The sequence below is a fragment of the Poeciliopsis prolifica genome, unplaced genomic scaffold (assembly GCF_027474105.1).
Source record: "Poeciliopsis prolifica strain line A6 unplaced genomic scaffold, Auburn_PproV2 SCAFFOLD059, whole genome shotgun sequence".
In the NCBI taxonomy this organism is placed as follows: domain Eukaryota; kingdom Metazoa; phylum Chordata; class Actinopteri; order Cyprinodontiformes; family Poeciliidae; genus Poeciliopsis; species Poeciliopsis prolifica.
Genome location: NW_026562434.1, coordinates 614,425 through 641,819, shown reverse-complemented (window position 1 = coordinate 641,819; position 27,395 = coordinate 614,425). Strand labels below are relative to the sequence as shown.

At 39.5% G+C, this 27,395-nt stretch overlaps 1 protein-coding gene across 1 annotated transcript in view; it reads left to right on the top strand.

Moving 5' to 3' along the window:
- Positions 1-27,395, top strand: part of LOC129379591 (NLR family CARD domain-containing protein 3-like) — a 50,674-nt gene extending 23,279 nt beyond the window's left edge. Inside the window, exons 2-4 of the mRNA XM_055060411.1 lie at positions 17,338-17,566; positions 17,684-18,587; positions 27,338-27,395. Coding sequence (XP_054916386.1) covers positions 17,338-17,566; positions 17,684-18,587; positions 27,338-27,395 — 1,191 coding nt within the window. The remainder of the gene's footprint in view (positions 1-17,337; positions 17,567-17,683; positions 18,588-27,337) is intronic.

Here is a 27,395-nt window from a genome sequence, read left to right as displayed (position 1 = left end):
CTGCTGGATCACTGCTACAGTTCTGGAGGATGTCTTGGAGAGCAGAGAGGAGGAGAGCTGCCAGAACCCTGACTGAGATGTACATCCACTTCCTGGTGGTTCAGACCAAAGTGAAGAAGGTCAAGTATGATGGAGGAGCTGAAACAGATCCACACTGGAGTCCAGAGAGCAGGAAGATGATAAAGTCTCTGGGAAAACTGGCTTTTGATCAGCTGCAGAAAGGAAACCTGATCTTCTATGAATCAGACCTGACAGAGTGTGGCATCGATATCAGAGCAGCCTCAGTGTACTCAGGAGTGTTCACACAGATCTTTAAAGAGGAGAGAGGTCTGTACCAGGACAAGGTGTTCTGCTTCGTCCATCTGAGTGTTCAGGAGTTTCTGGCTGCTCTTCATGTTCATCTGACCTTCATCAAATCTGGTGTCAACCTGATGAAAGAAACATCAACATCTAAGAAATCTTCACTATTTAATAAACGTAAAATAATTTCTCTCCACCAGAGAGCTGTTGACCAGGCCTTACAGAGTCCAAATGGACACCTGGACTTGTTCCTTCGCTTCCTCCTGGGACTTTCACTGCAGACCAATCAGAGACTCCTACAAGGTCTGACAGGAAGTAGCTCACAGACCAATCAGGAAACAGTTGAGTACATCAAGAAGAAGATCAGTGAGAATGTGTCTGCAGAGAAAAGCATCAATCTGTTCCACTGTCTGAATGAACTGAATGATCGTTCTCTAGTGGAGGAGATCCAACAGTCTCTGAGTTCAGGAAGTCTCTCCACAGATAAACTGTCTCCTGCTCAGTGGTCAGCTCTGATCTTCATCTTAGTGTCATCAGGAAAAGATCTGGATGTGTTTGACCTGAAGAAATACTCTGCTTCAGAGGAGGTTCTTCTGAGGCTGTTGCCAGTGGTTAAAGCCTCCAACAAAGCTCTGTAAGGACATACATTGTTAATACAGTTATCTTTGATAGAAATATACTAATGATGAGGTAAATATATATGTTAATTTTTTAGCTTATATATTGTTGCATTGTCTCCTCAAAGTTTCTCACTGGAGGTGATGTGTGGAGACACAGACTCCCTTCAGCAGCTGACATAATGATACATATTAAAGCAGCAAAACTCGTCCTCTTTATCTTAAATTTTAAATTGTATTAATTTTGTTAATTGTGGAATTTTATCATTCTCCTTCCAGACTTCTTGTTTCCTGTAGTTCTAAACTTTAAGGATGGAGGACTAACTATAAAATTAACCATTTCGCAACAAAAGGCATCATAAACATGTGTAAAATAAGATTGATCCTTCTCTGTCCAAGAAAAACCTTGAAAAATATACATTTTTGTAGAATTGTATTAATAACAGATTTTCCTCTCTGTCTTCTCAGACTGAGTGTCTGTAACCTCTCAGAGAGAAGCTGTGAAGCTCTGTCCTCAGTTCTCAGCTCCCAGTCCTCCAGTCTCAGAGAACTGGACCTGAGTAACAACAACCTGCAGGATTCAGGAGTGAAGCTTCTCTCTGCTGGACTGAAGAGTCCAACTGCAACCTGGAAACTCTCAGGTAACTCTGGACCATCCGTCCATCCGTCCGTCCGTCCGTCCGTCCGTCCATCCATCCATCAGTTCAGACCTTGGTCTCCACCCCCATGTTCTCATTTTCTCATCATGTGATGAATTGTGTGTGTCTGCAGCTTATCAGGCTGTTTGGGTCTCAGAGGAAGGCTGTGCTTCTCTGGCCTCAGCTCTGACCTCCAACCCCTCCCATCTGAAAGAGTTGGACCTGAGCTACAATCAACCAGGAGACTCAGGAGTGAAGCTGCTGTCGGCTGGACTGAAGGATCCACACTGGAGACTGGAAGCTCTCAGGTATGGAGGAACCTGCTGCAGGAGCAGAGAAGGTCTGATAGAGGAGGAAGAGGGAGAAATGTCTTTAGTCAGACTGATGGGAAACATTTAGTTTGAAGCTGAATAGTTAACTTGTTGCTCAAAGGAACAGTTTTTGTCAGTCACTGCTCAGTTTTCCATCTCTGAATCCAACCAGTTAAAAATGGAAAGATATAATCTGAGATTCTCTCTGCTTTTGTAGAAGCTGGTGTTTTCCGTCAAACCAGCTCTGATGCTGATATTCAGACTAGATTTTCAATGGACTCTTTCTGTTAAAACTGACACTGGATTAATGTAGTAATATTTCTCTTGCCAGCCTCCTTATTGCCTGTAGTTCAGTTCTTCAAGGTCAGAGTCCCAACTATAGAATAAAGTTTTGAAAAATATGACCTATTCTTCAATAAGTCCAAGAAGAATATTGTTGACTGGAAAGTAACACAAACATTTGATGATTTCTTAAACATTGGGGGTTTCTGTGAAAAAGAAACGACTTCCTTCTGCATGGATATAAACTATAAAATTAAACAGTTCATAACAAATGGAAATATCATGTAAAATAAAATTGTTCTCTCAAATCAACAAAAACATTGTTGACTGGAAACAGAAGGCTTGTATGAATAACATATTTTCCTCCCTGTCTCCTCAGACTGAGTGTCTGTAACCTCTCAGAGAGAAGCTGTGAAGCTCTGTCCTCAGTTCTCAGCTCCCAGTCCTCCAGTCTCAGAGAACTGGACCTGAGTAACAACAACCTGCAGGATTCAGGAGTGAAGCTTCTCTCTGCTGGACTGAAGAGTCCAAACTGCAACCTGGAAACTCTCAGGTAACTCTGGGCCATCCATCCGTCCGTCCATCCATCCATCCATCCATCCATCCATCCATCCATCCATCCATCCATCCATCCATCCATCCATCCATCCATCCATCCGTCCATCCGTCCGTCCGTCCATCCATCCGTCCGTCCATCCATCCGTCCGTCCGTCCGTTCAGACCTTGGTTTCTACCTCCATGTTGTCATTTTCTCATCATATGATGAATTGTGTGTCTGCAGCTTATCAGGCTGTTTGCTCTCAGAGGGAGGCTGTGCTTCTCTGGCCTCAGCTCTGACCTCCAACCCCTCCCATCTGAAAGAGTTGGACCTGAGCTACAATCATCCAGGAGACTCAGGAGTGAAGCTGCTGTCGGCTGGACTGAAGGATCCACACTGGAGACTGGAAGCTCTCAGGTATGGAGGAACCTGCTGCAGGAGCAGAGAAGGTCTGATAGAGGAGGAAGAGGGAGAAATGTCTTTAGTCAGTCTGCTGGAAAACATTTAGTTTGAAGCTGGTATACAGTCATATCATTTATAAATGAATGGATAACATTTTGAACCCCATTTTATCTCTTATTACAGTTTAATAACTCAAATTATCTCTTGTAATTTTGGTTGTGTAACTTTTCAACCAGCAGCTCATTTAAACTATAAGAATCTTTCACATGGTTCTGAATGAAGCTGGGAAACCAACCCATCTACTGAACCACAATAACATGGTATTCAGAGCAGCAGGGGCCAAATATAGCTCCATGTGGAACCAAGAGGTTGGAGAGAGAAAATCAGTTGAAACTGTTTCCTATCAGAGTTCAGTTTGTCTCTCTGTCTTCACAAACCAGGAGCATCATGGGCTGGGCGGGGCTTCCACTGATGGATCTACTGAGGAAATACAAGAAGCTGATTGGCTGATTTAACAATAAGTTAAAAATATGCAGATTAATGATATCATATAAAAGATATGATATGTAATTGTAGAGACACAGCTGGGAAACAATTTGGACTTTAAAAGAATATTTCATGGAGATCTAGACCAATCAGCCCAAATGAGGAAAGATCAGAAAATGGTCAGATGGATGTGGAAAAGTTCTCAAAAAGTGAAACAAAGATTCACAACTTTCAGGACTTAATGAAACCAAAATACACAAAAACATGAAGCAAACTGTTTGAGGCAGAGTTTAGCAGTTTTATTTGTATGGTAGTTTGTCCTCAACTAGGTGGCGCTAGAGTCAGGAGGAGCAGCCTGGAGAAAAGGCTGTTCCTCCCTGATCTGTTTCCAAGCAGTCAGAGTGTAGAAGTTGAGAGCTGGAGAAGTTTCCTCCTGTTGCTGCAGCAGCAGAGATGTTCTGCTTCATGGACTAAATCAGGTTGGAAAGAGGAGAGATCTTTACTGAGCTGCAGGATAAAAGCTGCTGAAACATTTCAACTCTTTCTGGAAACTAATGAGACAGAAAAACAATGGATGCTTTTACCATCCAGACCTTTGGAACCAGTTCAGCTCAATAATTCAGTTGTATCTGTGGAAGATGAACAGATTTGATGTGAAATGATGAAATTCTTCATTTCTATCTGATGTTCCAGCAGATCTGTAGAAAATGGAGCTGCAGCTCTCAGACATTTCATGTTTTCTATCAATGAATCCACTGATTAAAGCAGGAATCTCATCTCCATGTTCTCCTCCAGAGGTTCCCAAGGTTTGTTCCTGGAAGCTGCTGCTGGTTCCTCCAATCCAGGCTCTGCCCCCTTTAGAGGAAATCTGTCCATATATGGAGCTAAGAGTCACCTTGATGCTGCAAAGCTTTGTTCAGGGATGAGATGTCAGGATGTTGGTGTCAGTCTGTTCCAGGCTTTAGTTGTTCTCCTCATGAGGAGCTGAAGTCTCTGACAGGAACGTGGAGCTGAACAGGAGAAGAACTTGAAGCTTCTTCTTGGCCTCTGATTGCAACAGCAGGACAATCCAACATTTTAGTCTGACTTCATCTGGAAATATTTCTTTGACCCTCAATCAGTGTTAAGGCAGGCCAGCTCCTCATCAGAGCTGAGATCTTCTCTGTCCTCCATGCTGGAAATGTAGAAGTCCAGCAGCTCCTGGTCAGTGACATCAGAGCGTGACATCATCAGCAGAGTGATGATGTCATTTCCTTCTCAGAGCAGCTTGGAAATCTGAGAGGAAAGATGCAAACAAAGACTCTCTGGACTGTTGGATCTGCTGGTTCTGGTTCCAGATGCTCCTTGGACACTTTCACAAGCCATTACTGCAGCTGCTGGATTCAGGATGCTGCTTCTTCTTCTTGGGCTCATTGTAAATGTGTGCAGCGCCACCTGGTGGTGCTGGTTGGTAGAGGAAGTGCTGAAAGGTTGGAGGTGTTTGTCAGAGGTGTGTGATGATGGAAGCCTCTCCCTGGTTTGTGAGTCTGAGCTCAGAGATCAAATCTTTGATTCTTGTTGAATCTTTGTTGAATGTGATGCAGCTTCTCCTTTTGAATGTTTGTATTTCTGGATATTACAGTGAGGCCACAGCAGGTTTTCAGCAGCAGGGCTGTTTAGTGTTTCATTCCTTCATCTGTGTGTGTGTGATGGATCAGGTATCCAGGTGTTGATCAGAGTTTAGATTGATTGTATTTTAATGCTGATTATTAAATCAGGTGGAGCTTCCAGAAATGTTTCCTTAGTTTCCTGATGTCCTTTTAGGCTTCAGTGAGTTTCTTCAGGTTGTTACTGAGGGATTTCCTTTCTCCTCTCTGTTGGAGCTTTTCCTGTTTGGAGAAATGAGTTGTGCTGCAGCAGCACCAACTGTCCTTCCTACATCCACTGCAGTTTGCAATCCAGATGTTGGACTGTTCCTGTCTCAGTGGAGGACAAAAACTACACTTGGCTGCAGCATGCGGAAAGGGGCGGGGACGGACCATTGTCAGTCTCAGAATGGGACTACTGCGTTCCGGAAATGAAGGGGCGCTAGTGACACCATTTCCTGTATCAGCCGTGTTTCAATATTATAATAATAATAACGCATTTTATTTGACAACGCTTTTAAAAACACCCAATAACCTTTTAACATTTAAAATTAATTACATATTAACTACAAATTAACAGTAAGGAAATGACATACCACGTGTTACGTCACGTGGTATGTCCCTTTTTTATTTTAAAATCTTTATTAAATCTTTGTTTTGGATGTTAAAATTATATTAGTAACAAACAATCTAAAATAAGCAATAATAAGGAATCATTATGGATATGTATTTATCTATCCTTACACCCTAACTTTCTCAAACAAAAGTCATAAAACATAAATTAACATTGTAGAGACAAATGTACACTATATTAAAAACACATTTATCAATCCATCAATTATTTTACTCTCAGGTTATCCGTGCAGTGGGTGATGAGAGCTGCTGCAGGGACCCTGGACAGATCGCCAGTCCATCACAGAAAACAGAAATAAAAGAAATACCTGCTGGTGCTGAAGTTCAAACAATAGATTTTGATGTTGTGAATGGTACTCTTAAAATAAATAAGTTAAAATCTAAAATAGAATATCCTTTGCCTTATTTAATAAGGACTAGATGGAAAAGAGGCAGATAGTCAAAATTGTTGACTAACAGTAAACGTTTAGTCAATTTTGGCCAACTTGGTCCATCCATTCACAAAACACTTTGTTCTGTTTATTTGGCAAATATTTTCTTATTCACATTGTGAATATAATTTACAAACAAATTAAATTACTTTTGAACTTCTAACAAGCTCGACTGTTATCATTGTTTACCATAATGTCTTAACCAGTAAACTGATTGGTGTCCCACTATTCTGTTTAGAAATTCAAAATCAATTCTACCAATTGCAATTGATTCATAAACTGAGTCCCAAAGACCTTAAATATGCAATTGTTGCAAAACCCAAAGTGATTCATTTAAAATTTTAAATGTAGCTTCAACCTGGAAAGACTCACAGAAAGCAGGTTTTAGAAAGTTCATTTGAGAAGAAATGATCTTCGGACCCCGGCAGTAGACACTGAGCTGGTAACTGCCAGAGAGAATGACTCGCTGTTGGGTTTTTTCTCTATGAAAACCTTTTTGAATAAATTCACTGGATACATAAATTAAATCTGTGTAAATTGTAAACCGTCTTCATCTCTGATCACGGCGCCGGTCTCATCTCCTCCATCCTTCACAAAACTCCGGCTTGATGTGCAACTGCTCCTCACCTGAGCCTCCATCACCTCCACCTGGTCTCCACCTTCACTCTGCTCACCTTTAGTCTTATGTTTGTATTATGACTTTGTAACTAAACAATGTTTCTGTATGTTCTTGCTTTATTATAAAACAACAGTTGATTCTGACTGTTAAAACAAACAACTTAGCCGTATGTCAGGTTTGTAAAGAACATTTGTAATGATTCCAGTCATTGTTTAAAAGTATAGGAAACATTGCATTTACACATATAAAATATTGCAAGTTATTATCTTAGCATGTATTTCAAATTTTTAAAACAAGGTGATCCAATTGCTAAACAACACTGTTACAATATATTTACAACTACTTTATTGGTTCTACTCTCTCCAACAAAATGCAGCCACAATGTAACACAATTTCTGTACAAACTAAATAATGTAAATCAACTGAGCTACAACAAAAGGAACATTCAAAAATGTACATAATATTGAAATAACACATTATGAAAACAAATGACTGAACAAGTCAAAAGGCAAATGTGCTTCAGCATAGATGATTTAAAATGACATTTCACAAAAAACAATGTGTGACAACTGAAATGTGTGAAAGACTATAGAAAACAACTAATACTGTCCTAGCATTCAGTACTGGCATTCAGGGCAGTGTCCAGATGTGCCATCAGAGTAGTAACGAGGGAACTCTCCTCATCTTCCATGTCCAGTGAAGCCCACACAGTCTTTATGTTGCCGGTTGCAGGAAGAACATCTTACAACCGCAAAAGGAATCCTGTTTTCTGCCTTGAATGATTCTGAAAATGTCGCCCAGCTGATCTCACCTGTTGATGAAAACTGATTTTATGTAGTTGAAATCTAATTTCACATGTTTTAGGTGAAAAAAGTCAAAGGTCTTTACCATCTAGCCAAGCAAAGTGAGTCTTCTTCCTGAAAACTGGGTCAGACACAATGGCTTCTAAGCACTTGCAGGTCAATGCCAAGGTGAGGGAAGATGTGCCTCCCTGTGCCAGAATCACCTCCTGGAGAACAGCTTCCAGTGCAATCAAAGGCATCTGAAAATAATAATAAAAAAAAAACATGTGCAATGCAAGACTCATACTGGAAGAATGGCTATGACATGATTATAAATGAATCTTAAAAAAAGAAATGAATAAATTAAAAAAAAACATCTATATACATTGCAGATATGTTTAAACAAGATGTGATTCATTCTCACTCAGAACAGAGCGAAGACTCAGCCTAATAGCTACTAAGATAAAAGAAAAAGGTTATTACACCAGGAAATATACAAATGATTGGAAGAACAAAAGGCATGTTTGAATTAATCACTGTAGATTCTTTAACGTTGTTGTAACTGTTTTGTAGGATTTAACAATTAATGGCTTCCAGATAACACATATATGTTCTGCACAAAATGAACATCCAAAGATTAACTAATCAGATTTACTCAATTACTCTGTAACTTTGATTAAAAAAATAAATAATTAGGACCATTTTTCCAAATGTATACTCTTGAGTTAATGTTGTTGATATGCAACATAATGCGAGAAACTTAACTGAATGAAGAACACATTTTAATCCATAAAAGAATTAAAACACGATACACTGATAAATGTTGTTTATGTTAGGTTTCTTCTAACCTTAATTTGTTGTCTTGTATTAAAATACCTAACAGTGCACATAACTTCATTTTTATTAATGTCTGCTGAAATAAATGGGTAATATTACATTGCACATTATAATCAGTAAAACAGTACTTAATAATAGCCATTTCACAAAATACTTTGTTACTTTTAAATGTGTAGTTTGCTGCACAGTAACTAAAAATACATTGAAGTAGTGCTGCTCGTCATTACAGTATCATCTCTGGGTTCCACTTATGATGGCAGCTGTTAGCTTATAAAAAAAGATGTTAGTTTATAAAAATATTAGACTTTCAAGAAATTTAACATTGGTGTACAAAAACATATTTAAAAAAATATTAACCTTTAAAAATGAAATAAAAACACTAGAAAAACTGATAAGAATGTAAAAAAAAAACATTCATAAGTGTAGTTTTACATACTGTTATGTTGAACCATAGCAGTTTGTTGCTATGTGGTTCTGTACCTTTAAGACTCCTCCGCACTGTATGAGCAAAGGGGACAGCGGTATTTGTCTTCAGACAGTACGGGAAGAATTTCTGTCCGATCCCAATGTTGCAAATTGATAAGTGCATCTGTATAACGAAAAAAAAAAAAAATTGGGGCATAAATACATTTCTCAAGTATACATTTTTCTCTTTTCGATTTTTATCTAATGATGCCCTGCACGGAAATAATTAGCTATGCTACATGCTAAAATTTGCCTTCTCCTGTACGAACTATGAATTTCACTCGTTTGCAGCTGTCAATTATATTTTCAACCTAATCTAGAAAAAGCGCTTTGATGTACTATGTGAAAAAAGTTTTAATAAGGTAGAAAATACCTTTTGCTGACTTTGTGCTTGTTCCATTATGAATAGCGTTCCGAACGTCAATGGCGAAACCTCTCAAACTTCTTCCAATCGACCTCTTCACCCCGCTTCTTTAAGGTATTAGTGATTGTGAAAATAGCGCCCCCTTCATTTCCGGAATGCAATAGTCCCAATTCCATATAAGGTCTGAGAATGACACTGGTCCGTCCCCGCCCCTTTCTGCAGGCTGCAGTCAAGACCCTCTCGAGGACAATGTGTGTCTGAGAGACATGTAATGTCCATGTTTGCTGCTGAAAGAGACTGATGGTCTGACCCCCCTCCTCCTTTCAGGGTGGAGCCTGCTGGAGGCCGATTCTTGACTCCAGGTCTGAGGAAATGTAAGTGTTTTTCATCTGATTCATGACAACAAAGCAGCTCACATTCAACCATCTTCAAACTGTCACATCACTCATTCAGGAGTCAAAGTGTCAATAAATGATCAATAACTGCAGCTGGATTGTGTTTGTTCTCTCCATCAGATTCCTGTCAACTCACCATCGACACAAACACAGTGAACAGAAAACTCAAACTGTCTGAAGACAACAGGAAGGTGACATGTGTGGAGGAGCTTCAGTCATATCCTGATCATCCAGACAGATTTGATGTCTGGAATCAGCTGCTGTGTAGAACTGGTCTGACTGGTCGCTGTTACTGGGAGGTTTGAGTGGAGAGGATATGTTGATATATCAGTGAGTTACAGAAGAATCAAGAGGAAAGGATTCAGTGAAGACTGTAGGTTTGGATATAATGATCATTCCTGGAGTCTGACCTGCTCTGATCGTTATGGTTACTCTGTCTATCACAATGACATAGAAACTCGTCTCTCCTCCTCCTCTGTCTCTAACAGAGTAGCAGTGTATGTGGACTGTCCTGCTGGCATTCTGTCCTTCTACAGAGTCCTCTGACTCACTGATCCTCCTCCACACCTTCAACACCACATTCACTGAACTCTGATTCCTGGATTCTGGTTCTGGTCCAGTTCTGGTTCCTCAGTGTTTCTGAGCTGATTTGAGTCTAAGAGTCTAAAGTTTTTCCTCCTGTCAGAGAAACTCTCTCACTGTTGAACAGATAGTTCAGTCTCTACAATCTATTTCTTGTTGAAACGATTCTGATTGAGTCCTTGGAAACTTTTTCTTCTTCCAGTCCTTTAAAGATGGAAGCTGGGATTATTCCAGGATTATTCCAGGATTATTCCAGGATCCACATGTTGTTCAGTTTGTTTTCTTGTCATAGCTTCACTCTATCAAGAGATGCTGGTATACTGGTGGTGAAGCAGCAGGCAGAAACCCAGGATATAGTTAAATGATGGTTTTAATAGTAAAAATAGTCCAAGTGGAAACACAAAAACAGGCAGCATGGCTGAGCTGAAGCCAGGGCTCAACGCCGGTAGCAACTGTTCATCCTGGTGGACAGAAGAACAGGCTTGACAAAATGACGTGAAGAACGATGAGGACCCGATGAGGAACAAAGGACAACCGTGGGATAAATACACAGATGGTAATCACAGAAACGAGAAACACCTGGGAACAATCAAGGGGAAACAGGACAACGCAGAGACTGGAAGCATCACAGAAAAATAAGGACCGCTCATTTTGAAGGCTGCCTACGTTCAATAACATGAAAAAACTGCATGTTTTATATGAATTCAATTAGTACTTAATACTCTTTACACAAAGTGAAAGTACAAATGTAATGTGTTTTTTTCTAAATTCCTTCATTTTATGAAAAGATGGTTAGCTCTCTTTATACAAGAGAAAACTATTTTAAGAGAGTTGCCACTGATCAATTAATCGTTATTGATTCTAAGACCAATCATCTTTAGATTAATTCAATCAATCTATAAAAATATTACATGAATTAGTGGTTTTCACTGGCTATACCCAGTAATTATTCATTAAATATAACAAATTCTAAAACACCAGTCTCTTAATGTTATTCATTTAAAAATAAGTTTTGTTTTCTAAAATGATCAAATTAAAATAAGTTACTTGTTGATTTTATAAGGATATTCTGTAAATTGTAACAGTTTCAAATTTCACAATAAAATAATCTAATTAATCCTACATGATTAATTTTCCATTTTTATTCAACAATTAATCATTTCTCCTCCAAAAACCAAATTTTAGTTTATTCCTTGACTATTTTTTTTTATTATTCCCCAATAATTAAATCAAATTTACTGACAAAGATCCATAAGTTAAAACCTGAATCTCTAACAGGGAACATTTAATGTCCATATCTGGTTTAAAAGGCTCAAAATTAGCAGCCATGTTTAAAAATGTTGGTCATCCTGAAACCCAAGTGGCTGATGGGAAACCTGAGGGGTTAGCATGCTAATCTTTATCCCTGTATCTACACTTTAATTACTTTTTCAGTGAAATGATGAATTTAAATACTTCATCATGTATATTTACATAAGTCTACTCTGAGTCTAGTCAAAGTTTTTATAATGAATCAGTGATTTATGATGGGTTCAGAGCCAATCCAAGCTAAAATTATTTAATTGTTCATAACATAAATATCATGTTTTATTATAATTTGGCAAACCAAGAGATTATTCATGTGTTTTATTTACTGTCACAAAGCTTGACCTCATGACCTCGTGTGTTTCTCCTGTAGAGGAAGTGCTGCTGCTTCTGTTTTAGCTCAAACCTGAAACAATCGACCTCCTGATGAACACAAAGTTCTGCAGAGTGTGTGTGAACACACCACTGGGTGTGTGTGTGTGTTGACCGCTGCCTTCTTGTCTTGATCACATGCAAATTAGCTGTTATGAAATGTATTTCCTGCTCCATTTCAGAAGCACTTTCCCACTCAGAAGTAATAAAATACACACATTTTGAAGCGATGTTCATTTATATTTGTCAAACTGGCAGATTAAGCAAAGATCAGAGTGTTTGGTTATTGATCTCTGTTAAAAAGGAGAGGTTTCGGGTTTTCATAACTTTAGAGCAAAGATAAACTCTGAAGGATTTTTCAGGATGTGATTACATGATCCTTACAAAAACATTTTATTCTTAGACCAAAAATAAACAATTCCTCTTCATTTCAGGTGAATAACTGCAATGTGAAAGTCCTGATACACAAAGAGTGAGTCAAGATTCCAAGATTTTACTAATAAAACAGTTTTTTATCAAGCCAGATAATTTAGAGGATTTTCTTTCCAGGCTGAGAGAAGAAAAATGGATGAACATTCAGGTTGGAAACATCATCAAACTGGAGAGCAACCAGTTTGTTCCAGAACTTTCTGATCTCAGATCTGGAAACAAACTTTAACTGAGACGTTACTGAAGCTTGATGTTCAGATGGTCCAAATCTAAAGCTGGATGACTTTAGGGTTTGTTTGTTTCTGCTCACCTGGAGCACCAGCCGGGTGGAGTCAGTCTGAGTTCCTTCATCATCTAAAGAGAACATTGAAGATCCTCCTGGAAAAAATGGAGCTTTGGAAAGAAATCAGCAGGAAGTGAAAGAAAAATGGATCTTCATCACTTGTGAAGTGAACGACATCAGAGTTGGATTCAGTGGAGTCACATGAAGAACAGAAAACTGAGGCTAGAATAATAAACATCATGCTAAATATCAGGTGCAGCTAATCTGTCAGAAGAAGCTTCAGGTTGAATCTAAAGGAGGCTGAAGATCTCAAAGTGGATGAGAGGAAACCTGATGAGCTCTACAGTCACTAGATCCAGATCAGAACCCTGGAGAACATCTACGCTGGAAGCAGAACCACAAGCTAGAAAATATCCAGGTTTCTATCCAACCTGAACACAGGAAGTCCTTTCTTCTTCTGCTGCAGCTGAGAAGGTCCTGCTGCAGAACTGGAGCCACACAGTTCCTCCACAGCAGAACAGAGGAGGTTCTGGAGGAGACCAGGGTCCACATCTGGACTCAGAGTTCTCCTGAGCTTCAGCAGAGCTGCTGGCTTTGGTTCTGATCCGCCTCTGTTCTGGTGTCTGATCTCCAGAGAGGATCTGAACCAACCCATCAGAACTCGGTGGAGGTGGTGGAGGATGAGGATGGGGCGCGGCGAGGAGGTGGAGGAAGAGCGCCGTGATCCATCTGTCTGCTGTGGAGACCTGAGGGAATCTGACAGAGAAACAGCAGCCTTGAAATTACAACAACACTATTATTTAATAGTGTTGTTGTAACACTATTGCTGTTATTGCAATATCAATGACGATAATGTTTCTCCAACATTGATGTTGAGGGTCAAGTGTTTGGTCAGAGACATCAGAAAGTGAGTTTGTGACAATGGCAGTCTCTCCTCTCAACATATGTTCTCAACATAAAGGTTGTAGATGTTCAGATCCATGGAGTTGGAAAAAAACAACCGTCAGCTTGGATGCAACAGAAACAAAGCAAAGCTACAATGAAACATTCAAGCTTGCAGAATACTGAATCAAACCAATTAACTGGTGGAAATAAATTTGGTTAGACAAACATTTAAGCAGATCTCCTTTAAAACGTTCATTTCCAGGATTCCAACCACAGATGGATGTTGGAGGAATGTGTTGAATGGTCGGTCATCACACACGTTCTTCTGGTTCTGACCACAAATAAAGACTTTCTGGGAGGAAATGAAACAGGAGACTGAGGACAGATCTCCCCATGGAGCCTCTTCTGTTTCTGCTGGACATAAACACCAAGGATTTACTCACTAAACATCAATGTTACATATTGTTGCACCTCTGCTGCTGGTAGCAAGAAAGACAATTAGACTAAACTGGATTAAACCCAGTTCACCAACTGTTGCTGAATGGAGGAAAAACTGAAACATGACAACATGATGGAGCGTCTGATTGAACAACTAGAAATTAAAGGAGATTATGAAACATGTAATGTTGACAATAAATATTAAATTTGAAAATTAAATGATAATTTTGTAAATACATTTTTAAGTTTGGTAATTAAATCTTTATTTTGAAACAAATTATTTAGTTTGTATGGATTCCTGCATACAAACTGTGAAGTGCTAAAGAAACTAACATATTTTTTTTTTACAATCAATCATCATTATAGTCATGATCAAAAGTAAGTACAACTTTATTTTTATCATTACTTCCTCATGACAATGTTAAAAACCTTCCTCTGATTTTCCTAGATCTTCCACTTCCTGGTTCTGCAGCTCTGGAAGAATGAACTACCACCCCGTTTAACTGTGATGTCATACGTGATGCAACTTCCGACACATTTACTTTCAGTTTCAGTTTATTTTTTACGATGTGGCTCCAGTCTGGTTGTTTTGTCCCTGTTTGTTGTTAAGATGTTCTTGATCAAATTTTTTGGATTGCTTGAACAAACTGTAAGTTTGCTTTGTTTCAAACTTGAACTTTTTCATTTTTATTTCATTCTTGTTTGTGCTCTCTGATGTTTGGAGAACAGGTTCATTTTTTCAGGTCAAAGATTCATCTGCTGTTTGAAGGTGAGTCTACATGATTATTAGATTACTAATGAACTGGAATCGAACAACATGATGAACAGCTGATGTTTCTTTGTTTCCTTCTCTGAACAAACTGATTCATGATTTCATTTTCTGGTATCAAACTGTTCTCCATTGAAGTCTATGTTGTTGCTTTCTTATATATTATTATTATAAAATTTTAATGTTAAAATGTGTTAAATTCAGTCAGATTATTAAACAGTTAATCTTTGCAGCAGCAGATAATCCACCTGTATCTTTTATACTGAAAGTATAAACAATAGTTGCTCTTCAAGTTGAATCAATGTGCGAGTCAATGTAAATGTTGCTCTATATCTCCATCTAGTGGACTGATAGTAGAAGTGCAGCAGCTGATGGCAGCTTCCTCTGCCTCTCTGCTGTCTGACTGCATTCACCTGACACTGATATGAAGCAGAGAAGAAGAGCCAATCAGAGGAGGAGCAGCTGATCTTTTTCCAGCACTAATGATGTAAAGGATGATCAGAGTTGATGTGCAGATGAATGATTGTGTGTTTCCTCTGCAGGTGAAGCTAGAAAGTGTGTGTGAGCTGATGTGGATTCAGCAGCATGGATCAGTGTGAGGACAGAGAGGAGGGAGTCCCTCCCTCTAAAACCACTCTGTGTGGGGAAGATGAGAGCCAGAGCAAAGGTCAGAGGTGAGGTCACCATCTCTAAGTGTCCACAGCCCTTTTCACACAGCGTTCACTATATCAGGCCAGAACAGACGTGGTGATGAAGCTGCTGCTGCTCCTCTTTGCTGATTCAGTTTTAATCATCATATTTCTGTCAGGATCCATCAGAGATGCAAACCAGAACCAGAACCCAGCTGTGTGTCCTTTAAGAGCGACTGGTCAAAGGAAGTGATCATTAACTTTAAATCTACTGGATCTCCATCATCAGAGAGGTGAGCTGTTTCTAACTGCTGTAACTGTGGAAACTGAACCAGTAAGAATATCACAGTTTTTATTTAGTCTGTTGACAGTGTGGAGTGTTTAAAGTGCAATATAAACTTTTTTACATAATCTGAGTGATTCTAGTGTTACAGTGATCCATTTTCCTCTTTCTAACTCCTTTGTATTGTGCTGATGTGATGCTCTGTTTTACTGCTTCAAGTATTTCTAATGTGAAACTCCTGGTGATTTCCTCCGTGAAAACTGTTGGATGAATATTTCCTGACTTCTGTTAAGAACAGAGAAAATAGCTGCACTGTTTCCCAGGTGCATCAGTCTCCGCCAAGCGCAGAGGAATAATAAAGAACAATCATACGACATGAGACTTCAGACATATAAGAGCTTTCTCCAGAGAATTCAATGCATACAGAATGTTACATCAGCATTACACCCAGATCATCAAAAGTCTGACACATAACAACACAGAAAGCGTTCCCTGGGACGAGTTGAAAAGAAAAACAAAACAAAATTGTATTTTTGAGAGTCGCTCACTCGGGCACAAAGTGATTGGAGCTTCTGCTGGAAAACAGAGCTTTTTATAAGAACGTGTATTCCCTTCATTTAAATATATGCATTAGGAGGTGTGTTGTTCCCCTCATAGGGCTGTCTCAAAGTTAATTTTATTACCTCTGAGACCTGCTAAAACACCCAGATCTTCCAGTGCCAGTCTCCTCCTTTTTACATTCCAGGCCATGATTTATGACCTGCAGCTGGACAGTCCTCTCTGCCTCAGAGATTCAGCAAGAAACTGATTTGTATTTTAAACAAACTGGCACAAAAATGAAATGCCAAATAATAACTATAAGTTTGGATCTAACAATAACAGGGTTATCCACTTTTGGAAAAGATATTTTTAAGAATACCTGAAATTTAGAAGTAAAATAGTTTCCTGATCCTATCGTATTTCAATAATACAAAATAAATGCAAATAGTATGGTTAAAAGCTAACTAATTCAAACATGCTGTTAATGCTTAAAGGAAATATCTTAAAGCGTTTGATTATACTTTGGAGAAGACTTTTTAGAGTTTTAATGTTTCACTGACCTCTTGAACCGACAACAAAAAATGTATTGATGCTGATGACAGATAGACTCCCTGTCTGCAGACTCCTTATGGGACTCCAACACTGCCTGTCAGAAAACCCTCCTTAGAAATTGATGTAAGTTCAGAGAGTCACCAGTTGTTTTAGTTTGGATCTTTGTCTAAGTTTACCTAACTTGAAATCTACTCTAAATGTTCATGCAACATCTAATATTTCATATGCATAAAGGTTGACTGTCTTTAAAGTTATGCTAATGAGACTTATGTTCTCAACACTTCCTAATTGTTCCTGGTTCCTCCACAGATTGGACCAGGAGACCTCAGAGGTTCCCAGTGGTCCATCTGCCCAGCAGCATCAAACACAACTGGACTCCATATTTATGGTCTGTATATGAACAAAAACTATTTTCCACGAGTTCTGTTCAGAGTCACCTTCATGCTTCACTTTGTAGACCAGAGGACTGTCAGTCTGTCCAACATCCATCTGGTGTTTGGCTCCATGAATTCAGTCCCATGTGTCCATCTATTATTCTGTTCCAGCTGCTGGAGGAAAACATTGTTACTTATGTGAAGAACGAGTTGAAGAAGATTAAAAAAGTTCTGAGTCCAGATTACCCAGAACATTCAGAGAGTCAGAGAGATGATGATGAGGTGTTAGAAGGTGATGATGAAGAGCAGAGGAGGAGCAGCAGAGAGGCAGTGATGAAGATCACACTGAACTTCCTGAGGAAAATGAAGCAGGAAAAGCTGGCTGACCATCTGCAGAGCAGTAAGAGGATTTCTTCAGAGATTTGAAATTATGAATTACACATTTGCTGAAGTGATGTAATAAAATTCAAAACATGATTTTCTTTCATATCTGATTTTTCTTATTGTGTTAATTTAGGACATTTTGCTCCAGTTTGTCAATATGAACTTAAATCTGGTCTGAAGAAGACGTTCCAGTCTGTGTTTGAGGGGATTGCTAAAGCAGGAAGTCCAACCCTTATGAACCAGATCTACACAGAGCTCTACATCACAGAGGGAGGGACTGGAGAGGTCAATGATGAACATGAGGTCAGACAGATTGAAACAGCATCCAGGAAACCAAACAGACCAGAAACAACAATCAGACAAGAAGACATCTTTAAAGTCCCACCTGGAAGAGATCAACCAATCAGAACAGTGATGACAAAGGGAGTGGCTGGCATTGGGAAAACAGTCCTAACACAGAAGTTCACTCTGGACTGGGCTGAAGACAAAGCCCACCAGAACATCCAGTTCATATTTCCATTCACCTTCAGAGAGCTGAATGTGCTGAAAGAGAAAAAGTTCAGCTTGGTGGAACTTGTTCATCATTTCTTTAGTGAAACCAAAGAAATCTGCAGCTTTGAACACTTCCAGGTTCTGTTCATCTTTGATGGCTTGGATGAGAGTCGACTTCCACTGGACTTCCACAACAAGGAGATCCTGACTGATGCTACAGAGTCCACCTCAGTGGATGTTCTGCTGACAAACCTCATCAGGGGGAAACTGCTTCCCTCTGCTCTCCTCTGGATAACCACACGACCTGCAGCAGCCAATCAGATCCCTCCTCAGTGTGTTGGCATGGTGACAGAGGTCAGAGGGTTCAATGACCCTCAGAAGGAGGAGTACTTCAGGAAGAGATTCAGAGATGAGAAACAGGCCAGCAGGATCATCTCCCACATGAAGACATCACAAAGCCTCCACATCATGTGCCACATCCCAGTCTTCTGCTGGATCACTGCTACAGTTCTGGAGGATGTGTTGGAGACCAGAGAGGGAGGAGAGCTGCCCAGATCCCTGACTGAGATGTACATCCACTTCCTGGTGGCTCAGACCAAAGTGAAGAAGGTCAAGTATGATGGAGGAGCTGAAACAGATCCACACTGGAGTCCAGAGAGCAGGAAGATGATTGAGTCTCTGGGAAAACTGGCTTTTGATCAGCTGCAGAAAGGAAACCTGATCTTTTATGAATCAGACCTGACAGAGTGTGGCATCGATATCAGAGCAGCCTCAGTGTACTCAGGAGTGTTCACACAGATCTTTAAAGAGGAGAGAGGTCTGTACCAGGACAAGGTGTTCTGCTTCATCCATCTGAGTGTTCAGGAGTTTCTGGCTGCTCTTCATGTTCATCTGACCTTCATCAACTCTGGAGTCATCCTGATGGAAGAAACAAAAAGATCTAAGAAATATTTATTATTTAATATACTTCAACCAAAGTCTCTCCATCAGAGAGCTGTTGACCAGGCCTTACAGAGTCCAAATGGACACCTGGACTTGTTCCTCCGTTTCCTCCTGGGACTTTCACTGCAGACCAATCAGAGACTCCTAAAAGGTCTGGTGACACAGACAGGAAGTAGCTCACAGACCAATCAGGAAACAGTTCAGTACATCAAGGAGAAGATCAGTGAGAATGTGTCTGCAGAGAAAAGCATCAATCTGTTCCACTGTCTGAATGAACTGAATGATCGTTCTCTAGTGGAGGAGATCCAACAGTCTCTGAGTTCAGGAAGTCTCTCCACAGATAAACTGTCTCCTGCTCAGTGGTCAGCTCTGGGTTTCATCTTAGTGTCATCAGGAAAAGATCTGGATGTGTTTGACCTGAAGAAATACTCTGCTTCAGAGGAGGTTCTTCTGAGGCTGCTGCCAGTGGTTAAAGCCTCCAACAAAGCTCTGTAAGGTCACAGATTGTTAATGCAGTTATCTTTGATAGAAATATACTAATGATGAGTTAAATATATGTTAATTTTTCAGCTTTTATATTGTTGCATTGTCTCCTCAAAGTTTCTCACTGGGGGTGATGTGTGAAGGAGACACAGACTTCCTTCAGCAGCTGACATAGTGATACATATTAAAGCAGCAAAACTCGTCCTCTTTATGTTAAAATTTAAATTGTATTAATTTTGTTAATTGTGGAATTTTATCATTCTCTTTCCAGACTTCTTGTTTCCTGTAGTTATAAACTTTAAGGATGGAGGACTAACTATAAAATGAACCATTTCGCAACAAAAGGCATCATAAACATGTGTAAAATAAGATTGATCCTTCTCTGTCCAAGAAAAACCTTGAAAAATATAAATTTTTGTAGAATTGTATAATAACATATTTTCCTCCCTGTCTCCTCAGATTGAGTGTCTGTAACCTCTCAGAGAGAAGCTGTGAAGCTCTGTCCTCAGTTCTCAGCTCCCAGTCCTCCAGTCTCAGAGAACTGGACCTGAGTAACAACAAGCTGCAGGATTCAGGAGTGAAGCTTCTCTCTGCTGGACTGAAGAGTCCAAACTGCAACCTGGAAACTCTCAGGTAAAATGTTCTCAATCCTGGTGAAACCAGATATCTGTCCATTATATTCCATCAGTTATGATGCAAATGTTTTTTCAATAATAGAAGAAAATGATAATAGATGTCTTACTGTTAGATGGGTATTTCCCCCTATATTGGTTTTCTCAATGTTTTTTTTCCAAACATGAGTTTGAATTGGAGCAGTTTCTTTACACAATCCTTTTATAGAACAATTTGATTCTTGTTCAAATAGTTTTTGTCAGTTGCTGCTCAGGTTTCCATCTCTGTATCCAACAGTTAAACATGTAAAGATGAAACTGTAGATTTGCTCTGCTTTGATTCAAGCTGTTTTCCCTCAAACCAGCTCTGATGCTGATCCTCAAACTGAGCCTGATGCTGATCTTCAGCCCAGCCTTGATTCTCAGGCTTCATTGGACTCTTTCTGCTAAAACTGACATGGATTCATTTAGTTCATAGAGGAATTTAATATTTCTCTTGCCAGCCTCCTTGTTGCCTTTAGTTCAGTCCTTCATGGCTGGAGACCCAAATATAGACTGAACCAGATCACAACAAAAGGCAACATGATTATATATAAAACAGTTCATTAAATCAGTAAAGAGGAACATTGTTGACTGGAAAAAAGAAATTTTGATGGATTAATAACATATTTTCCTCCCTGTCTCCTCAGACTGAGTGACTGTAACCTCTCAGAGAGAAGCTGTGAAGCTCTGTCCTCAGTTCTCAGCTCCCAGTCCTCCAGTCTCAGAGAACTGGACCTGAGTAACAACAACCTGCAGGATTCAGGAGTGAAGCTTCTCTCTGCTGGACTGAAGAGTCCAAACTGCAACCTGGAAACTCTCAGGTAACTCTGGGCCATCCATGCATCAGTTCAGACCTTGGTTTCTACCTCCACTGGACTCTTGACAAATTGCTGCATCTTAGGTTCAAAAAGAAACATAATTACAGAACCATCCATCCATCCATCCATCCATCCATCCATCCATCCATCCATCCATCCATCCATCCATCCATCCATCCATCCATCCATCCATCCATCCATCTATCCATCCATCCATCAGTTCAGTCCTTGGTTTCTACCTCCATGTTCTCATTTTCTCATCATGTGATGAATTGTGTGTCTGCAGCTTATCAGGCTGTTTGGTCTCAGAGGAAGGCTGTGCTTCTCTGGCCTCAGCTCTGACCTCCAACCCCTCCCATCTTAAAGAGTTGGACCTGAGCTACAATCATCCAGGAGACTCAGGAGTGAAGCTGCTGTCGGCTGGACTGAAGGATCCACACTGGAGACTGGAAGCTCTCAGGTATGGAGGAACCTGCTGCAGGAGCAGAGAAGGTCTGATAGAGGAGGAAGAGGGAGAAATGTCTTTAGTCAGTCTGCTGGGAAACATTTAGTTTGAAGCTGGTATACAGTCATATCATTTATAAATGAATGGATAACATTTTGAACCCCATTTTATCTCTTATTACAGTTTAATAACTCAAATTATCTCTGGTCATTTTGGTTGTGTAACTTTTCAAACAGCAGCTCATTTAAACTATAAGAATCTTTCACATGGTTCTGAATGAACCTGGGAAACCAACCCATCTACTGAACCACAATAACATGGTATTCAGAGCAGCAGGGGGCCAAATATAGCTCCATGTGGAACCAAGAGGTTGGAGAGAGAAAATCAGTTGAAACTGTTTCCTATCAGAGTTCAGTTTGTCTCTCTGTCTTCACAAACCAGGAGCATCATGGGCTGGGCGGGGCTTCCACTGATGATCTACTGAGGAAATACAAGAAGTTGATTGGCTGATTTAAAAATAAGTTAAAAATATGCAGATTAATGATATCATATAAAAGATATGATATGTAATTGTAGAGACACAGCTGGGAAACAATTTGGACTTTAAAAGAATATTTCATGGAGATCTAGACCAATCAGCCCAAATGAGGAAAGATCAGAAAATGGTCAGATGGATGTGGAAAAGTTCTCAAAAAGTGAAACAAAGATTCACAACTTTCAGGACTTAATGAAACCAAAAATACACAAAAACATGAAGCAAACTGTTTGAGGCAGAGTTTAGCATTTTTATTTGTATGGTAGTTTGTCCTCAACTAGGTGGCGCTAGAGTCAGGAGGAGCAGCCTGGAGAAAAGGCTGATCCTCCCTGATCTGTTTCCAAGCAGTCAGAGTGTAGAAGTTGAGAGCTGGAGAAGTTTCCTCCTGTTGCTGCAGCAGCAGAGATGTTCTGCTTCATGGACTAAATCAGGTTGGAAAGAGGAGAGATCTTTACTGAGCTGCTGGATAAAAGCTGCTGAAACATTTCAACTCTTTCTGGAAACTAATGAGACAGAAAAACAATGGATGTTTTTACCATCCAGACCTTTGGATCCAGTTCAGCTCAATAATTCAGTTGTATCTGTGGAAGATGAACAGATTTGATGTGAAATGATGAAATTCTTCATTTCTATCTGATGTTCCAGCAGATCTGTAGAAAATGGAGCTGCAGCTCTCAGACATTTCATGTTTTTTATCAATGAATCCACTGATTAAAGCAGGAATCTCATCTCCATGTTCTCCTCCAGAGGTTCCCAAGGTTTGTTCCTGGAAGTTGTTGCTGGTTCCTCCAATCCAGGCTCCGCCCCCTTTAGAGGAAATCTGTCCATATATGGCGCTAAGAGTCACCTTGATGCTGCAAAGCTTTGTTCAGGGATGAGATGTCAGGATGTTGGTGTCAGTCTGTTCCAGGCTTTAGTTGTTCTCCTCATGAGGAGCTGAAGTCTCTGACAGGAACGTGGAGCTGAACAGGAGAAGAACTTGAAGCTTCTTCTTGGCCTCTGATTGCAACAGCAGGACAATCCAACATTTTAGTCTGACTTCATCTGGAAATATTTCTTTGACCCTCAATCAGTGTGAAGGCAGGCCAGCTCCTCATCAGAGCTGAGATCTTCTCTGTCCTCCATGCTGGAAATGTAGAAGTCCAGCAGCTCCTGGTCAGTGACATCAGAGCATGACATCATCAGTAGAGTGATGATGTCATTTCCCTCTCAGAGCAGCTTGGAAATCTTAGAGGAAAGATACAAACAAAGACTCTCTGGACTGTTGGATCTGCTGGTTCTGGTTCCAGATGCTCCTTGGACACTTTCACAAGCCATTACTGCAGCTGCTGGATTCAGGATGCTGCTTCTTCTTCTTGGGCTCATTGTAAATGTGTGCAGCGCCACCTGGTGGTGCTGGTTGGTAGAGGAAGTGCTGAAAGGTTGGAGGTGTTTGTCAGAGGTGTGTGATGATGGAAGCCTCTCCCTGGTTTGTGAGTCTGAGCTCAGAGATCAAATCTTTGATTCTTGTTGAATCTTTGTTGAATGTGATGCAGCTTCTCCTTTATAATGTTTGTATTTCTGGATATTACAGTGAGGCCACAGCAGGTTTTCAGCAGCAGGGCTGTTTAGTGTTTCATTCCTTCATCTGTGTGTGGGAGTGTGGATGGATCAGGTATCCAGGTGTTGATCAGAGTTTAGATTGATTGTATTTTAATGCTGATTATTAAATCAGGTGGAGCTTCCAGAAATGTTTCCTTAGTTTCCTGATGTCCTTTTAGGCTTCAGTGAGTTTCTTCAGGTTGTTACTGAGGGATTTCCTTTCTCCTCTCTGTTGGAGCTTTTCCTGTGTTTGGAGAAATGAGTTGTGCTGCAGCAGCACCAACTGTCCTTCCTACATCCACTGCAGTTTGCAATCCAGATGTTGGACTGTTCCTGTCTCAGTGGAGGACAATGTGTGTCTGAGAGACATGTAATGTCCATGTTTGCTGCTGAAAGAGACTGATGGTCTGACCCCCCTCCTCCTTTCAGGATGGAGCCTGCTGGAGGCCGATTCTTGACTCCAGGTCTGAGGAAATGTAAGTGTGTTTTTCATCTGATTCATGACAACAAAGCAGCTCACATTCAACCATCTTCAAACTGTCACATCACTCATTCAGGAGTCAAAGTGTCAATAAATGATCAATAACTGCAGCTGGATTGTGTTTGTTCTCCATCAGATTCCTGTCAACTCACCATCGACACAAACACAGTGAACAGAAACCTCAAACTGTCTGAAGACAACAGGAAGGTGACATATGTGGAGGAGCTTCAGTCATATCCTGATCATCCAGACAGATTTGATGATCCTCAGCTGCTGTGTAGAACTGGTCTGACTGGTCGCTGTTACTGGGAGGTTGAGTGGAGAGGAGATGTTAATATATCAGTGAGTTACAGAAGAATCAAGAGGAAAGGAATCAGTTTAGACTGTTGGTTTGGATGTAATGATCATTCCTGGAGTCTGATCTGCTCTGATCGTCATGGTTACTTTGTCTGGCACAATAACATAAAAACTCGTCTCTCCTCCTCCTCTGTCTCTAACAGAGTAGCAGTGTATGTGGACTGTCCTGCTGGCATTCTGTCCTTCTACAGAGTCTCCTCTGACTCACTGATCCTCCTCCACACCTTCAACACCACATTCACTGAACCTCTGATTCCTGGATTTGGGTTCTTGTGGTCCAGTTCTGGTTTCTCTTCAGTGTTTCTGAGCTGATTTGAGTCTAAAGAGTCTAAAGTTTTTCCTCCTGTCAGAGAAACTCTCTCACTGTTGAACAGATAGTTCAGTCTCTACAATCTATTTCTTGGTGAAACTCCAACACAATTCCTCAGAAATTGCTTTTTCTTCTAGTCCTTTAAAGATGTAAACTGGCATTATTCCAGGATTATTCCAGGATTATTCCAGGATTATTTCAGGATTATTTCAGGATTATTTCTGTTTCCAGTCTTTTAATTTACTGCAGTTTTTCTCAATCTTGCATTCAAATGTTAAATGATCCTTTTGTTTATTTTCTGCAGTTATACTTCATGTATTTAGTGAACAATTAAAACATTGTCTTCTGCATTTGATTCATTTCTCTACAGGTTGGACAAACTCAACTGTTCCGGTCACTGTTGTTCTGCTGTGGTTCTTTTGGGCCTCAGTTTATTACTCAGATTGTCTTCATTAACTCTTTGAATCATTTGAACAAATGATAAGTTTGTTTTGTTTCTTACCTGAACTTTGTCTTCAGAAACTTGCCTGGTAGGTTCTGGTCTCTGAAAATAGCAGAGATAAAGCTGAAATCAGTGAACTGGTTCACTTCTGATTTCAGATTAAAGTTTCATCTCTCTCCTGTTTGATGGTTAATCTTCAGAAATTTTAGATTACTGTTGAGCTGGAATCAACAATGATGAACATCTGATGTTTCTTTTTTTCTTTGAACAAAATTCTTCATGATTTTATTTTCTGGTATCAAATTCTGGTCAACATTAAAGTTGAACACAGTAATTTGCTGTTGCTTCCTTCAAAAAGAAAATATTACATTTAGTAAAATATTGATGTTGAAATTTGTTCAATTCAATCAGATTATTTGTTGTGAATCTAAATATTTACATTTTTATCCATTTCCAATTTTTGTCCTCTGTCACATGCTCAATAATCCAAAATATTGTTTTGTTTTTCACAATCATTGCTACAGCTATGATCAAAATAGTGAACCCTGATTTTGATCAAAACTTTTCTGCTTCCTCATGAAGACTTTATCCACAGACATAAATATGTTTGACAGGTGCAACTAAGTATCAGGGCATTTAATCAATCCTAGTTTCCCAAATACTAAACTGATTTATACGCTGTTTTGCTGGAAACGTTATTCAAACAGCAATAATAGCTGCATTTACAAAGACTATTTTAAAGGTATTTCTGAATTTAATCTTACCTCGCTGAACATATTTAAATATTATTATTGGAGAAAGCAGAATAAAATAGGACTAGAATATTCTGACTTGATGTTTGATAAGCATTTTACAAAATACAGCCATTCATATTTTTTTAGATTTATTTAGTACTATCAGTAAATATGTACATAAAATACAAATACAAAATAATGCAATTGTAGAAAAACAAGATGATTAAATAATAATTAATATTGAAAAATATATTTTAGTCTTTACACATTTATATGTACATGCATGTACATAATTCTTTTTTATATTTTTGCATGATTTCCAGCTGAGGAGTTTCAGCTTAAGAGAGATTCAGCAGCTGAGATTAAGCCGTGCTGTGTAGTGACTCCGTCTCTTCTTAAAGACATTCCCACTTCTTCCTCACATCGTTGCCTTTATGAAACCTTCTAAACAAAGGCTGGCGCTATCTTCATTTTTATAGAGAAAGAATTATATACAGATAATTATATTTTATACCAGTGTAAACCTGTGAATGTCATATGATAATAATATATTTATTATAATGTTTGATTAATATTTTCTGACACCAGAACACTACCTTCAAAATAAATATTACAAAATAATGTAAACTTTTTAAGATTTCCAAAATCTCAGTTAGTCTTCATAGGTACTACACCAAGTGCTATAGCTAATATTAGCTGGCATATTGCTGGTGGACATAAATGCAGTATGGTAATATTATATTGACACAATATAAACAATATTATGTCCATCTCACTTTTGAAAAGTTATCCCCCAAACCTGACTGTCATGTTGGGTTCAATGTTTCTAGCCCTCATGCAGATCACAACACAGGAGAGATAGTTAAGTGAAAGTGAATTTATTGACAACAGAACAAGTGGAGATTGTGAGGGTTCGGGTCTGGTCTAGGAAAGGAATGGGCTCACGAGCGGCAAACAGCATGGGAACCTCTAAAGTAGGGGTCACCAACCCGGTGCCCGCGGAGCCACTTCTAAAAATAGACATTATCATTAGGGAGCACTGCCAAAAAATAATTTAATTAAATGTTTTTACATTGAAGTAATGACGTTTGTTTATATTTAGAGTTCAAAAGAGGGAAATGATAAAAACATTTCAAATAAATTGCTTTACGTATAAAACTCTTTCCTGCTGGTAAAGTTCAGAACTGAGCGCCTGCAGGAAACTATCGGAGCGCAGCAGCGCCTGCAGCTGCACTCTGCATACCTTGACATTTTCCTTTAAGTAAAGAAAGAAAAGAATAACTTCTGGAGATTTTATTATTTAACCCTATTCACTATTAACAAAATTGTGAAGAAAAAATAAATAAATTGGGCCAAAACATCTTATTGTAGCGCACATCGCAACACCTGAACCTGAGAATCAACACCGTCCTCTTTTAGTTAGGCTTGTGCTGATTTTTGCGCATTGGAGAGGTGCTTGTGCTCTTGCAGGTCAGGTGCAGTGAGTTTTGTGTCGGATCTTTATTTTTTGACAGTGTCAGCCAGCGGGACCCGTCAGCTGTTCGGTTCGCAAAACCACGAGAAATTGAATAA